General features: G+C 28.8%; 1 protein-coding gene across 1 annotated transcript in view; it reads right to left on the bottom strand.

The window, feature by feature from the left end:
* Positions 1 to 10,237, bottom strand: part of LOC111641299 (serine/threonine-protein kinase Sgk2-like) — a gene marked incomplete at its 5' end in the record, with an annotated part of 34,249 nt that extends 24,012 nt beyond the window's left edge. Inside the window, 4 exons of the mRNA XM_023387452.1 lie at positions 3,570 to 3,628; positions 5,077 to 5,167; positions 5,614 to 5,762; positions 10,138 to 10,237. Of these exons, the coding sequence (XP_023243220.1) occupies positions 3,570 to 3,628; positions 5,077 to 5,167; positions 5,614 to 5,762; positions 10,138 to 10,237 (399 nt within the window). The remainder of the gene's footprint in view (positions 1 to 3,569; positions 3,629 to 5,076; positions 5,168 to 5,613; positions 5,763 to 10,137) is intronic.
* Positions 10,238 to 18,253: the final 8,016 nt, after the last annotated feature.

Genomic DNA, 18,253 nt, shown 5'->3' with positions numbered 1-18,253 from the left:
GCAGTTTTCTGTTAGTGCAGAGAAAATCTTCTCCACAAAGGAAATCACAAACATTCAAGAACATCAACTATAAGAAAGCACCTGGTTCAGATGGAATTACCAGAAACATCGCGAAGCATGCTTTCACAGTTATTCCTTCTACCGTTGTTGTCTTGTACAACAAATATTTAGAGTTAGGGTATTTTCCAAAGGTGGGAAAAAACTTGGATTAAATTAATTCTGAAAAATAAGAACAAGGTGCCTGAAGTTCCTCAAGATTTTCGGCCTATCTCCCTCCTACCCATACGGGGTAAGGTATTAGACACACTTATCTCCAAAAGATTCCACACAGTTCCACATGGAAAAAACAAGTTCCTTCATCCTAACCAACATGGTTTTAGGCAAAACAGGAGCGCTATCACTGCTTTACAGTACATGGTAGATTTCATTTCCTCTGCAAAACATGACAACAAGCACACCCTTGCAATCACTATTGACTTCAATGGTGCATTTGATTCTGGTAGCCCTCAGGCACTTAGGCTGCTCCAGGAACATTTACAACATCTAAAGAGCTTTCTCTCAGAGAGAAGGATTACAATTAACCTCCAAACCACTATTATTTCAAAGAAAATCCAAAGGGGTTATCCCCAGGGTTCCAGCTCTGACCACCTTCTTTTACAACAGTCTACTCAAACTTCAGCATGATCTCCCAAGGTATCCAACAGTCAGCATACCAGTATATGCTGATGATACTCTTATCTTAATGAGACATAAAAATCAGGAGGTCTTGCAGTCAAAAATGAACCAACTACTTCATGACATCAGCGAATGGTCCAAGTTCAACCAATTATAAATCTGGCAAAATGTGAGTGTATCATATTCCCAAGAAGAAACACTTTGGCCAAAAAATCCATCCTAAAAATCAACAGACAGAAAATAGCCAATCAGGACACCATCAAATATCTGTGGTTCAAAGTTGATGATAAACTTACTTGGACTACCCAAATTGAATTCATTCACTAAAAGGCCCTAGCCATGGCCCACTCACTGTGCTCCATCACATGTAATACATGGGGCCTTAACTACAACACTGCCAAAATAATTTACACTGGTACTATAGAACCCTCCATTCTTTATGGAACTGAGATTTGGAGAAGGCCGTCGCAAAAGCTAACATTAGGAGGAAGCTCCTTTCCACTCAAAGGAATTTCCTTATACTGATCACTAAGGCTTACAGGCCCTCCCAACAAATGCAATGCAAGTCATAGCCAACCTAACCCCCCAGGATCTCAGTGGCAAAAATGTACTGAAAAAATCATCTACTTCACCAAAACAAAAGCATCCTTGAATCTACCATCACCTGACATCAAATATCTGTGGGACAAAATCAAAACCCACAACCTTGATCTGCACTATGACTTCCTTCCTGACCATCCATCTCTCAACCCTCCCAAAGTCCTGCTCATCCCAGGAAAAAGAAAACAGGGTCATCACTTCCATACAGATGGGAACAAATCCCTTGTTCATGTCAACCTGAAGGGGCACTCCACACATCAGGTCAACTATTGGCTCATAGAATATTGCTCTAACAATCAAGCCAAGAACTTCACCATACTTAAAGCCCTAAAGTACAGTACATACAAACTAATCACAAATAGTTTTCCAAGGAACCATTCACCATCCACATAGACAGCAGGATTGCTCTTCATCAGATACATAAACAAAATAAAAAGTTTACCATAATCCAGCAGGTATGTGACTCTCTCACATGCCTAGCTAAGCTTAAGCAATCAGTGTCCTTCGAATGGATCAAGGGCACATTAGAGACCAGTGTAACGACAGGGCCAATCTACTGGTCAGAAAGGCCATCAGCATCATCATCACCACCACCACCACCTCTTTTGGATACATCCCAGCTATAACCCAGCTAGCTATACCCAACTTGGGTGACTCAATGATTACATCACAGGCATATGGCAACAACAATGGGACACTGAGGTCACTGGGAGACTCATGCATGAGTTTATCTCAAACTTCTCCAATAGAGAACACATGGGACATCTGACACCAAATCAGTGTCTATTGCAACTTATGACTGGTCATGGAAACATGGCAGCATAACCACTTCCTCAGAAAGGGAAATGGGGAATGTGACTGTGGCACAGGAAAACCAGAGGACTTGCACCATATCATCTACTTCTGCCCGAAATACCACAACAACAGGAGGAAACTTACAAACTGAAGGAAGAAATTCACAACACAAGAGCCAACTGGCCACGTAAGGTTCTTGACTTAGTTAGCAACAGGAACAACTACGAAGCATTGGTCAACTTCATGAACGGTATGAACATTGTTACACATTAGGTCCTCTCTGTCAGTCGAGGAGGGCATCACTCACAACATTATAACAGTGACAACTGTATCCTCTTCAAAGTACTATAAATGTGAAGCAGGTATTCTCTTATTGACTCTCACCTGTGCTTCAGCATAAAGCTACTTGGTCACCATTTGTTATTCGCAGTTTTGTAATATCTGAAAATCTTAGTGTTAGTCAGTGCACACACTGCCTTCTGTAAATTGTAAATTTCTGTTCTTTGTGCTTCTCTGTTTTGTCACCTGTGCCTTCCTAAGTCTGGAAGAAGCATTGTATCTCTTGTTCTGTTTTCAACAATCTGGCATTATGTTTTTGCATCAGCACAGCATTGTTACCTTCTGGAGCCAAAGGGGCATTTTCTGCTCCATCCTCCCCACCTGGTTGGGGGCTCTACTACCGTGATTTCATTGGGGGGAACTCAAAACCAACATGGCTGTCCTAGGTTTTTCCCTTGCATCAAAATACTGGAGTGTGTTTTCCTGTTTCCTCATCGTATGTATTGTACTTTTATTGTAATTCTGGTATCCCGTTCTCCCCACCAGGTAATTGGGAAAGTATATTGTCACTCGTGTTCTCTGTATCTAGAAGAAGCATTATATCCATTGTTCAGTTTCCAGCCATCTGGTGCATTGTATATACGTGTCAGTTCCTAATTGTTACCCCCTGGAGCCAAGGAGGGCAGTCTCTTTGTTTTTCCATCCTCCCCATCAAGTAGGAGGGGCTGTACATATGCAGCCTTGAGGGGAATCTCAAAGCCAAAGACTGTTTTAAGATTTCCCCCACCTCAAAGTGCTGAGGCTTGTTTACTGTTCAAGTGTATTGTATGTTATTTTAATTCTATTGTAACTCTGGTTGTTTAAATAAACAGAACTTGGTGGCTACTCTAGATATCATGTTTTCACACTTTCCTATCATTCTTTTCTTTCCTTCATGCTTTTCACTTCAGCTAAACTCTTCATTCTTCCTTTTCAAAGGCTTTGCCTTAGGGTTAGGTTTTCTATCCTTTGAAAGAATGTAGAATGATAGTGCAGTTATATGCTTATAAAATTACAGTAATTACATGCAGAAGTGTCTTAATTGTTTGGCTTTAATGAATTGAAATTTCACATAGTATTACATATATAATATACTACTAATTTTATATTCACTGTAATATACATTTTATTTATTTATTTTTGTGATTAGAGAAATACTTTTTTTTAATTGTAATACTTACTGTTTTTTTTCTGTAGGTCCCAAATCCATTGGTTTATCTTCCTTATCTTCTTGTTCTTCCTGAATAAAAATATATATAACGTCTCATAATATTTTTTGTATATTTACAAATTTTATCTTAATATATTGCACACAGATTCATTTGTGTAAATTTAAATAATTTTAATATATTAAACTTCACAAGTACAAAATAATTTTATAATGCATATTTCAATAAAATTATTAATGCTGATAACATATGCTATAAAACTTGTCATCTCTTATCTTTACAATAATAATGATGTAAAAGCTTCAATAGGATGATAAACAAATCTTTCCATATTAAAAATAATTTTTTCTCTATTTTCTTTTATCTTTTTCATAATTAAGATATTGTTAAAATGATAAAATTATCTTAAAGATATTGTGCAATACAAGAATTATCATCTCAGCTCATAAAAAAAATGAATTACTGCATAAAAACTTTCTAATATATTAAATATGCCTCATACAAATTTAATAATTATTAAAAATTGAAAAAATTATAATGTATTTTTATTTATAATTACACTAAAAGTTATTTTTGACTATTTTATAATACATATTTATATATGTAGTAAATAAGTTAAACAGATAAGATAATTTCATTAAATATATTTATTGAAATTAGCCTATTATTTTAACTTATTATTTATGTAAAAAAACAATATAAAATTAAATAAAACTATTGATAAATATAAAATGTTTATAATGCTTCATAGATATGCGAATAAATCAGAAAGTTTTCCAATGCATGAGCTGGCCACATACAGTTGTTCATGTGAGAAGCACGGATTCTCCAAATCTAGCCCACACACTTGCAGCGATTGTCAGAAGTGCCCCATTTTTATATATATTTTTTAATCCTTTACAATTTTAATTATTTAATTGCTCCTTCCTCTCTTCCTTGGCATGTTGTGAAATTTCTGATAGTTGGATAATAAATCGTTTTATTGTAATTTGTCTTTTTAAATTATTTTGAGTTGATATTAAAATTTGGAAAAGGGGGGATCCCTAGATCGGTAAAATAGGCAAATTTCCTCCTACAAGTTCAGTTGTTGTTCGGGATACAGTTAAGGTTGTAACAAAGTTCAAGTGAATACATAATTAGCAAAAAATAGTTGAAATAAAGTGATTAAACAAAAATTATTACAAATATCGTAAATAACAGTTCACAAATGCATACGTAGAGATATTTTTTGGAGGGGGGAAATGGTCTTCACAATTTGAAATCGATCAAACTCATGATGAAATGCTCGTATACACTCGCGCCATCTATCACAGGATAAATGTACTATGCCAGAAACCTTTGCGGGAGTGTATTAAACAACTTCCCAAAGTTTCATGGCAATCGGATAAACGATGTGGTAATGCATGAAGGACATACAGACAGACATACATTCATTTTTATATATATAGATTATAATACATCTGCAAATATTAACTATCATTGTTATTTACAAAATACATAATTAATTGATTCTACTTACATGAAAAGATGATTCTGGTAACTGATCCTCTTCATTTCCCGTATCTCTATTCAAATTTCTTTCCACATTTAAAAACTCTCGAACATACGGACTTAAATTTAAAATTTATTATTATTATTATTATTATTATTATTATTAATTATAAGTGTTTAAAACAGACTACACTACATTAATTATATTTACATTGTTTAATAACACTTTATTTTCTGCACTATTATTTTTGGATTTAATTTAATTTAGTCATGAGATCAAGTTCAATATATAGGTAAGTTCAATAATATAGAAATAATTATAANACAGACTACACTACATTAATTATATTTACATTGTTTAATAACACTATTTTCTGCACTATTATTTTTGGATTTAATTTAATTTAGTCATGAGATCAAGTTCAATATATAGGTAAGTTCAATAATATAGAAATAATTATAATAGCAAATAATTCAGAATAATCTGATTTTGATGCAAAATAAAAAGTTTTAAGTTCTGTTTTCAATTATTATTAAACATTATTAACTGAAAAATATTACTTACTGTTCTAAAAGAAGGGGATCTGTTACCAATCTTTGTACGAAATCATTTAAACCTTGTTTTCTATTTTTAATAAAATCAGCACTGAAATTATTTCCAAAACGTTTTTTACCAGGCAACTTCAAGTGTAGATTAGGATATTGCTTCTTCAACTAAAAATTCAAAATTCACAATTTATTTATTTTTACTTAATATGATCAACAGTTTGACCAAAAGAATAATTTAAATACATTATACAAAAACATCATTAAAATTTGCTGAATAAATATACTTCTTATATTACATATTTATAATTTAACATAATTTTAAATGTCATCAAGAAATTTAAGATGTTTTGTTAAAAATCTTTATTTTTATAGTATGACTTCTTTTTTCCATTGTTCTTAGCTGCTGAGTATACACTCAGTAGCTAAGAACAATGGTATATGCATAATATACACGGTGTGTCTAAAAAGTTCAGTGAATGTTAGAATATCTCAAATGCAACACATGCCACATGGTTGAGTATGCATGTGGACATCCAGGGACATGTCTAGAATTGTCTTCTAACATGGAATTCATGTGGCTACACATGGGCTCATTCAAGCACATGTAGTCATTCATGCACAGTCTCTGAGAGGTGGCATCAAAGAGCAATGGAAAAACAGCTAGCATAAAGTTATGTTTCAAATTGATGAAAATGAAGACATATGCCTGAAATGTTGATCAAAGCAATCTTGAGCTTGTGGATTTGTTTTTTTCCTTGATTCAAAGAGGCCATTATGGGATCTGATGTCACTGCAATTCAAGTTTATGCGAGAACAGTTCTTAAGAAAGTTCCCAAACAAGACTTTTTCAAATGATTCCAGAAACTTGATGAATGTTGAAAGCATGTGCCTCATAGAGAGTACTTTGAAGGCCAATAACAGTAATTCTTATGTATTTCTGTTTTATTGTTTTTATTCTCATATTCACTGAATTTTTTAGTCACACCACACACATATGTAATGAGTGTTACATGCTTATAGGATTAAACTTATAACTTATGAAAAAAAATACAATGTTGAGTTTTAATGAATGATAAAAGAATAATTACTAATAAAAGCAAAAAGTTATTTTATCATCAACAAACAATCTATATTTTATGTATCTTCTTTAACTTATAAGGGATGTAGAAAACAAACTCATATTTATTAATAAAATTAAAACAACTTCCCAAAGTTTCACGGCAATCGGATAAACGGTGTGGTAATGCATGAAGGACATACAGACAGACATACATTCATTTTTATATATATAGATTATAATACATCTGCAAATATNATTATAAAATATTTTATTCTTTTGGTTTTTTAATGCTTTACATATTTATTATAATTTATAATTTTATTGAAGAATTTAAAAACCAAAAGATAGCTACTTGAGATTTAATATTTTATATTTTTGTATGTTTAAAAAAACTTGGAATTTGCTGATTAATTAGCTGAAAACTAACATTCTTTTAGTCAGGTTCTTAAATATTAGTTTTTATAATGTGGTTTTAGTTTTGGTAAATTAAAACTATACAACTGAAAAAAATACATCAGTGTTTAGTAACATATTATACCAGAAAATATGATGTTTAGTTTATTCATAAATATAACAATCTAAAAAAATTTGCACAGAATGTATTTGATAAATTAATTTAATGTTTCTAATGAACATGATACTTTATATTAAAAAAAACAGCAAATATCACAAAAGTTGTTAGATTTGATCGTAAAAAAAATTAAATAAAATAACTGTCTTTTTAACATTGAATAAATATAAAACAATGCTTTCTAGAAACAAAATTATACAAATGTCTTAAATATTTTCAGGCTTTATTAAAATTATCTGAAAATGTTTAGGAATTTTGTAATTTTGCTCAAAAACAGTATTTTATATCTTCTTTTTCAATTTGATATATATCATTTATTTAAACAAATCACTAACTTAAAAATAAACTTTACCTAATAAGTAAATAAAATAAAAGTTTTGCTAACTCATTTAAATCATTAACTGTAAAAATGCAATTTCTTTTATCTATTGTTTGCTTTAAAAATGATTTAAAGATTATTTTTGATAAATACAAGTTATTTCTAAAAGTACCATAACTTTTATTTCATTCTATAACTGAAACTGTTTTAATCTTTATTGCTTTGAAAATTTATTTATATAGTGTCTGTATCATTATACTTCTTCATATAACAAATACCTATCTTCTTAACTGATGTTATCTAATAAATAATTGTTTTGATTTTCTAACAAACATTTAAGTCATCTACTTTCAGCACAGTTAAAAATATATATAAAAATTCAATTTTTTTTTAGTGTATTTTTCAATATAAATATTCCAATTTGAAAAATCTTAGATTAAATCATACAATCATAATTAGCAAAAAAAAGTTGAAATAAAGTGATTAAACAAANCTACACAAGTTTGTATCTTCCATGTCTCAATGCTTTGTAACTCTTATTAAGCAAAAATGTGATGTTATTCCATTGTGAGATTCAGGATTTTAAGGATATTAAAATCCATTTATAAGAAAATTTTTAAATAACATCTGTCGCGATAGTTAGGAAAACTATTGCACCAGATATGGATCGAATGACGTTCTCTATCAACAAATGAATGAGAATTTTAACAGTCAGTTGCTGAATGATAACATCCAATTGTGAAAGGAGAGGAAAGCATTACATCAACAAAAGTCATTGTCAAACTCGCATCTGCAAAAGAAACCTTTGGTTCTAAACAACTGCCGATCACCTGACCACTTTCCCAGGCTAAACGCATAAAAGGGCGAGTCACCAACAGTTCTGTGCATTTGTCATAATGTTCCAATGAATTAATGTTTGGTCATAAGTGCTCCGATAAAAGTGGACGTCCGCCCAAAAAAGGAAATAAGAAGTCCCCAGAGAAGACACTCGCCATTCTTTCAACAGTGAATCCTCGTCAAGACAATAAAATGACGTCTTATCGACGATCAACAAAGAATTGAGGTATTTTGTTAGAAAACTGTAAACTCTCTCTCCGCATCCGAGAAAGTAGGTAGCCTCACAGCATAGAAAATAGAATAGCTTCGCGGCATAAAAGGTAGAATAGCCACTTCATTGTATAATTGTATGTTATCCTCATTTACTCACCTAATTTTGTGATATGCATGTATTAGATTTCTAGTTTTATTAAACTTTTATTTGTTGAGTTTAAAAACCTGTCTGACTGTCTATTGCTTGGAAACCAGACATCTCATCAACTTCCCCACCGTGCTCCCCACTCGATCAATTTAAAGACCCTGCTGTTTAAAGCCATCCAACGACCCTGTGAGCAGTTTTCACCAAACTGTTCCCAGTTTTACTCACACCATAATGATTTCAGAATCTTAACACATTGAACAAAGTTCAAAAAAATGTATTGTAAAGGCTCAGCAGATTAGATTATATATTTTAATAGCAAATTATTTTCTCAAAATCTGAGCTTCTGATATGTTTGTATGATCACTTATATTCCTAATAAATTACTTTTTGTTACAAAAATAAACAACTGTGCATTGTACTCTAAATTATTTTAAGTTTTTATTAGTAAACGAAATTCATTGCAAACAGGGCTGTACATTAAATCAAATGATGTCTGATTTATTATTTTTTGAAGTACAATATTTAAAATGTTTGTAATAATTATATATATTTAATTTTATAACAGTAGTAAATAAATGTATTGAAATTAGTTAGTATCAGTTTTTAAATATTTTTCATCTTATATAAACAAACATTCATGAACTCATTTTTTAGATTAATGCCAAATGATTGAAAACTATTTTCAGCTATAATAATGCTACTATTTATTAATTAGATGTTAAGTAATTTTTCCATTTTATTTCAATTTTGTAAGTGAAAATATTAAAAAGTGAATCAAACTTAATTGGTCCATTTTTTGGTATTTGTACAATTATGCATCACATGGTTCAAAAGTGACGATTATCATTTTAAACTGTGAACATAAGACACCTTTACGTCTAGTAAAAAATTAGTAATATGAAGTACATTTTAAAATCAAGAAAATATGATATTACATCAAAGAGATAAAAATATTAAAAAGATTCACTTACTTCAATAAAATTATTTCATTTTCAAGAATAATCTTGGCTTTATTAAATTCTAAATTATTTCTATCCAATTTCTCCATCATGCTACGAAGTTCTTCTTTTGCTTCATTTCCAGATATTTCAGACTTTCTTAATAATTCTTCTTGCTCTTTTCTGAAATAAAACATGCATATCGCATCAAACTAAAAAATTTTTAAAAAACTGTTTGACACACAAAATAAAATAGTGGAACAGGTTACAAAATTTACATAAATCTATAATGTAGATTCTATATTCTATTCTTTTGCTAATAAAGAATTCTGTGACAAAACAATTTATTAAAAATTTTTTCTAAAACCTAAGATAAATATCTCTCCAACAATTTACTGAAACACAAAATGAACAAGCATATTAAATAATATTAAAACAAAGCATAAAAACAAACCAAATCATGTAATTTGCTAAATTCATTATATCTTCGAAAAATGAACCATGTATTTCCTTCCATTGATACAACCACCTTATACACCTGAAATAAAATAAAACTTATTTTATAATATTATTTGAGCAATAAAAACTTTAAAAAATATTAATACAATATTTCTAGAATAATAAGACAAAATGAATTAATTTTAAAAAACCACATCTTTTATTTTTTTTATCAACTTTTTATAAGTACAGTAGAAGTTTGTTAATCTTTCACTCGATAATTCAGCATCCTCTGAAAAGTTACTGATGATCCAGATTTGTCCAATAATAATCCTACCAATATTCTCTAAATTGAAATTTGTTTGGACATGTTAGATTTAATATGCATTTTTTGTGTTCAATAATGTGTAATTGATGAATTTTCTTCTCATTGGTCAATGCAAGAACAACATACCTAAAAACAAGTTACATTTTATACTTTATACTTTTACTTATACCTTCCTTAAACTCAGAGCATGTATACATAGAATGTCAGGAAAATAATTACTATATGCACATGAATAAGCAAATGTTGAATTTGTGCAATAATGTGTTTATTAATAATTTTGCAGGTTTTTCAATAAATCTTAATAAAGTACAGTCACACATTGTACAGTACAATTAATATAAAATAATTTGTCATCAAAGTAGTAAGTTAAACCACTAACAAATAATTTTATATTAACTATAATTAGATGGTTAAAATATAGCCCAAATATTCTAGAATTTTAATGACTTGGTTATTTTATAATATTCAGATTTAGTTGTTTATTTATATATCTATAATGAATTTCTAACTCACTGACTACAATGAATTCATGTCATAACTGACAAAAATGATCCTTCCTTAAACCTGTTTTAAACTGCTTNTATTTTATACTTTATACTTTTACTTATACCTTCCTTAAACTCAGAGCATGTATACATAGAATGTCAGGAAAATAATTACTATATGCACATGAATAAGCAAATGTTGAATTTGTGCAATAATGTGTTTATTAATAATTTTGCAGGTTTTTCAATAAATCTTAATAAAGTACAGTCACACATTGTACAGTACAATTAATATAAAATAATTTGTCATCAAAGTAGTAAGTTAAACCACTAACAAATAATTTTATATTAACTATAATTAGATGGTTAAAATATAGCCCAAATATTCTAGAATTTTAATGACTTGGTTATTTTATAATATTCAGATTTAGTTGTTTATTTATATATCTATAATGAATTTCTAACTCACTGACTACAATGAATTCATGTCATAACTGACAAAAATGATCCTTCCTTAAACCTGTTTTAAACTGCTTTAGATAGACTGTTACAAGCATGTCGTCACATCTGTGTTTTCACGTGAAGCCAAAATAGAAAAACATATATTGAAAAGCTCAGTTTCATTTTTCTAGAAAATACTTAGTACTAATCAATATCTTGAAAATAAGAACATATTGATACACCTCATAAAAGATAATCATATTGGTAATATAAAGTGAATATTGTCTCAACTCAGTTATAGAAGCAGCACTAAATTTTTGTACAGACCTAAATTATTTATAAATTTGTCTAAAATTTTTATCTATACTGCAAACTTGTCTAATATTTATAAAATATCTGGAACTAAACATTCTTCTCATATGCAGTATTGAGGAATAATTTTATCAGATATTTTTTAAGTAACTTTTTGTTTACAAAACCTTATAAAAAGATATTTATGATTTGTGAGATATAACTTTAAAAAAAGAGTGATAAAAATAAGTAAACATTACATATGTATTGTTACAATTTTGAACTTGTAAATTTAATAAAATAATGTAATAAAATTAATTTTATTTTTCAATTATATAGATGTCTTTTATAGAATAGTTAGTAAAAAACCGATTTACTAACAATTGTGTTACAACAGTTATATACATCAAAAAGTTAATTTTTTACCTTTATACAATATTTATCATGCAGAATATAATATGGAATGTGTAATTGAGAAGTTGATGTATTCATAATAAGCTTGTTAACATACTGCCAAGTGAAATATATCTGATATTACTACCAAATTAATATTAATATATGATTAATTAATACTTATTTACATTATTAATGCAAGAAAACTTCAAATAGTAAATAATTGAAATTCTTATTAGTGTATAATGCAGCATTCCAAAACAAATATAGTTAGTTTTCTATTATTTAATTACATTATTGTTTCACACTGGCAATTCTAAAGGTGTAATGAAAGCAACTATCTCTGTTACAGCTTAATAACTAAAAAAATTAATTCAAAAATGAAAATATATAAACATACATTTTTCTTTATTAGCATAAAATGAATTTAGACATATATAAAGTTTGATATGATGTAACTTGGAACTAGTTGCAATCCTTGTGAAATATACTACCTTAAAGATTTTTCTTTCAAAATTATAAAGATATCTTTTTTAAAATTTAAAGAACATGATTTTATATAAGAAAAACCAAATTTGCATTTTATTGTGGTGCATGATTGAACTTAATTTTAACATTGTATTGAATGTTCTTGTGTATATATATATATACATACTATACATATACTATATATATATATATATATACATACATACATACTATATATATATATATACACATACAAGGTAGATAGTAAGGTTTATTACCAACTTAATAAAATGATCTTACTTGTTAAATGCATATAAAATAAATCAATATTATGTATATTTATATGATCTTGTCATATATATTTTTGTTGACAATAGAGTAAGATTCTAGGACTGTGTGAGGGAATGGGAACCCCCAAATTGTAGACCCCCTGTGCGATCAAATAATATCTAATGAACCACACCCCTACAGGCAACCCTTCACGAGATATAGCCCCAAAAATCGGGTCTTGCACAATAGTTTATTCAAAATATTTAAATATTATATATATATACATATAATATTCAAAATATTTAAATATTATATATATATATATATTAAAAGCAAAATGTTCTGTCTCCATTGAAACTGAAACCATCACTTTACAAAGAAGCAGTGCATAAGTAGGTCACACTAGGTCAACTTGTAGGGTCTAGAATTTGTTCCTCAAAAGGATCACCCATTAGCTTCCTCTGTGGATTCTGTTAAGTTTGATTTTTGAATAATAACCTTTGGTTATATACAGAATACAGACATACAGATTTAGTTTTTATATTATTATTATTAATTTTTATCTCTATTTTATATATTAAAAGCAAAATGTTTGGTCAATGACACAGATAACATAAATTTAAAAGTTAATTTGATTTACAATTTGAAAATTTCAAAACAACTTTTAAATGATTTTTAGAAACATTTTAATTTTGGTTTTGGTATAAAGGCCAGAGTTTCAATTATTATTTTATTACTTTTAAATTTAATTATTATTTTTAGTTTTAATTTATTTAGTATTAATTTAGTTTGTTTTTATAATTATTTTTAATAATTATTTATTTATTATTATTTGTTTAATTTTGCCTATATTCGTTGAACCCTTAATTACAAGTTTTTTAATTAATTGCAATTCTTTTCTTTTTTATGACATAACTATAAAAGTTGTTTCAGAGTTGTTTTCCACAAAAGATAATCAAATTCAAATTTATTTAAATTTTTTTTGTAACATCATTAATTTTTATTTTATAAATTTGCCTGCTTTTTTTAAAAAAGTTTAATTTTAAGCGAGTTAACATTAATTGAACTATCAGGCTATCTAGTTATTTAATAAAATTAAAATATGTATTTCCAAGACAAATTTTAAGATTATTAATTTTTAAAAATTTAATAAAGTTTTAAACAGCTACACACACCAAATATTAAAAGAAAAAAAATTACATATATGGCATTACGAAAAAATAATTTATTTTGTGAGTACTTTCAACAACATAACTATCCTCTTCAGCAGGGCTGTGGAGTCGGAGTCGTGGAGTTTTGGTGTTTTGGCCAGAGTCAAAGTCATAAAAAAATCCACTGACTCTGACTCCCTTTTTACTTACCAACTTGTTATGTATATGAAATGGAGTCGAAGTCGGATGGTAAGGAAAAGTCGGAGTCGGTAGATTTTTACGCAACTCCACAGTCCTGCTCTTCAGGCAGAATTGTTAGTAGAGATTCCACAGAACAAGACATTTGAATTCAAGAAAAAGAATCCAAACATCCAAACATATAGATGTTCGACAGAGAGTGGTATACGTTATCGTTTTTTTTTTTTTTTAAATTTACATAATGATTTCTTAAAATGTTTCCTGCAAATTCTCTTCTGACAAAAAGACAGTTTTTTTTTAATTTTTCAAGTTTCAAACTTAATCTTAAAATATTTCATTTGATTTTTTCATGACAATGTTTTAACATTATTATGTAAATTTTAATAATACAGGTATACCTCAACTTACGTCGTTTCGAGTTATGTCATTCCCGATTATACGTCATTTGCCAAAAAAGTATATGGAAAAGTAAAAATCAAGAAGTTTAAGTCATTTTATTCGACTTTATGTCTGTCCGCCACAAATATTGAAGTCATAATATCACTAGAAAAGCATTTAAAGCACATAAAATAATATTAAAATATATACATTTACAAGTATGTACTGTATTTGCACCACAAGCATTCATAAATTTAGATTACTTTTTTCTGTACTATATTAAAAACTAAAATTTATTTGTTTGTAAGCTTAAAATAGATCCTTATTAACCATACATTATTAAAAATGCATTAATAAACAAAATACAGAACTGGAATTGGCAATTTATGGTTTAGCCTAGTGACAAGTAAATTCGACTTACGTCATTCTCCTGGAACCAATTACCGACGTAAGGCGAGGTATACCTGTAAATTTTGTTTTCCTCTTTTTTTCTAATAAGATTTCAAACTAATCTCATCAGATGGTTAGGATTATTTCAAGTTTTGCAGATTTGCAGAAAACAGAAATCAAAATATAAGAAATATTGATATAATAAATAATTATTTTATTTATATTTTGTCTTAGAATAATAATAAATTATTCTAAGACAAAATATAGTGAGATATAAATGTTATGACAAATGACAAGAATGACACGTCAATTAGGATTTATGAACAAAGAGTAACAAAATAATATTGTCTTTATTTAAAAAGAATCTATGGTCAGATATAAATTCATAGGAACACATTTCAATAAGTCTAAATATAGAATAGCTAGAACTGTCGCTCTGGAGACTGAGTTTTTAAAATACAGCATGTAAAACAAAACATCAAAGTTACTAAACATTACCAGCAGACTTCTCTTTTTGTTGTGAACAGTTCTGGAGGACCTGTGGACCTCTTTCTGCTCTTAGAGCATTAAAAGGATAATTATTAGCAGATTAAAGAAAAAAAAGTATATTTGCATTTCAGGTATAATCAGTAAAGTGCAGAGATAAAAATTACTCCAGAAAATAGCCTTTTAACAGATATTGAGATTTTAATACAGGACAAAGAATATAATTTAAGTCTTTGTATACCTCTTAGTTCCTGGTCTAACAGAATTTTTCAAAACCATTTGTATAAAATAACAGACTATATTTTTCTTTTTGTCTACTTTCAATGCATGATTTTTTACTGATGAATTTATGGTATTGATGAGCAATAGTCTTAAACTACATAAGAATAAAATTTATTGTAAACTATACCACAAAACACCGGGATGTGTTAAATAACATACTCCGAGAACCTATATCCGGTGTGACGAAAAAAAACAAAAGATAAAGTTCACCACAAACATTTTCGAACTGCTGTGCATTCTTCTTCAGGTGTAAAAATAATGATCTCTGATCCATCAGAAATTCTGTTTTACACCTGAAGAAGAACGCACAGCAGATCGAAAACGTTTGTGGTGAACTTTATCTTTTTTTTTTTTTTTTNTGTCTGAAATGTTATCAATTTAATACACCTAAGTACTCAATGAAAACTAAATGTAGTTGAAAACAAAAAAATCGCATCTAAAATAGAACAGTAGAAGCCGTTCTTCAGGTTAAGCCTTAATCCTCTCCCTCTCCCCCCACGGGGGGATTTTGAAAAATCCCTTCTTAGTGTGCGTTTTCGTGACATACCCTAACTGCGTACCAAATTTCACTTTGTGGTGAACTTTATCTTTTGTTTTTTTTTTGTCACACCGGATATAGGTTCTTGGAGTACATTATTAAAATTTATTGTATTAAATTTTATAATTATATTAAAAAATCATTATTTAAATCATATGGTTAAAGAAATGCTTATTTTATATGGATAATATCAAGCTGAAGAAGATGCTGTCTACCAAGCTGTTCAGTGGGCCACTTCACTACTAAACAAAACTCTGTCTATCAACATTTACAGTGATTCTCAGTCTGTCCTAAAAGCTCTTTTAAGTCCCAATTGCAATAGCAATAAAATCACATATATTCAGCACCATATTAAATGTTTTGTAAATCAGATAACATTTATATTTGTTCCTGGCCATACTGGCATTCTAGGAAATGAAAAAGCCAACTTTGAGGCTAAGTCAGCTGCAAAGGACACTGACTTGGACTACACTCACATCCCTCTCTCAAGTAGCAGCCTTAAAATTATATTCATGACAATGCTATTCAAAATTGGAATCAACAATGGTTGAGCAGTAAAACTGGTAGAATAACAAGACTATTTTCCTAGTGTTGAATGCAGGTTCTCATCACCACTTAGAGAATTAACGTTTGCTACTGTTCAACTACTTACTGAGCATGGTAATTTTAGAAGCTACCTGGCTATGTATAACTGGGCAAAAACTGCCTTTTGCTTTTGCTCTATAGAAAACCTAGACACCGTCAACCATATGATCTATGATTGTCCGATACAATCAATATAGACTTATTCTGAAACTAGAAATCTTTATGCTTGGTCTCAGATGGTCAGGTCCACTTGATAAGCTTGTTCAGAAGCCACTGTTTGATGCTTTTTACAATTATGTTAAAAAAATATGGAAGAAAAGACTATTTATAATTTATAATTTCTAGTTTTACATTCTAGTTTTCACTAAAAGCTGAATAGTAATTTTATGTTTACTTTGTATCATGTATTTGGTTTTTGTATTCTTAGTGTTATACTCCCATAGAAGTGATGCACTTTTTCTAATAAAAAAAAATTTATATAGATAATTATTTCAATAAATAGTTTCTTTTAAGTAATTATCAATTCAAACAAAAAACAAACAAATAAAAGAAGACACAGTTTCAAAACAGGCAATAATAAATAATATATTTAATTAGCCAACATAACAAAACTGATCTTATATGGTAATTATGAAAAATTGTTTTCCTAAATTAGTTATTTCACTTAAATTAATTTTAGTATAAATGTTCATTAATTAACAAAATTGAAATTTACATAATATATAATTTGTGTGATTAATTAATTGAAAATTACCATTCATCAATACATCAGGAAAAAATCATATATTACAAGTAAACAAAAAAGAAAGATAAATGTAGATTATTAGATTATTATTTTATACAAATATTTTTTCTATCAGTTTTATCAGTCATCAGAGGAAAAAAATAAAAGTTAACTTAATTTTGGCATTTAGTTGTAAACTAAGAATTCAAAGTAATTTTTAATTTCTATATCAAATATATGTAATACTAAACAGGTGTGTTGTTTCCACTAGGGAAGGTATGGAAGACTCCATACCTCACATTTTTGCAGGTATGGAATTCCATACCTCAGAATATCAAAAAAATTATTTATAATTTAATGCAAGGTAAACCAAGGCACTTGTTCTCTGTATGAAAACAAATTTTTTCCTTGAATGTTGACCAATCAAACTCTTACATAATCCAAAGTATTAAAATTTTTCTATATTTTGTAAAAGAGCATATTTTAAATGCTTGAATTATGAAGTTGAAGGGCTTAACAGCATAGTTTATGGACCTACGGGGTTTAAAAGGTTGTGTTATGGGGATTACGGAATTGAAAAATTTACATTGTAAGCCAGGGGATTTAAATGCTTAGGACTTTGAGTTTTGGGGGTTTAAAAGCTTAGGTTATTGAGTGGGGGTCCTGCTTTCAGAAAATTCCATACCTCAACTTTTAAAGAACTGATATCCCTGATACTAAAGAC

This window comes from Centruroides sculpturatus, unplaced genomic scaffold (genome assembly GCF_000671375.1).
Source record: "Centruroides sculpturatus isolate CEXI.00-Female unplaced genomic scaffold, Cexi_2.0 scaffold1595, whole genome shotgun sequence".
Lineage (NCBI taxonomy): Eukaryota > Metazoa > Arthropoda > Arachnida > Scorpiones > Buthidae > Centruroides > Centruroides sculpturatus.
Note: the sequence above shows the minus strand (reverse complement) of the source record. Positions and strands in the feature narration are given on the sequence as shown.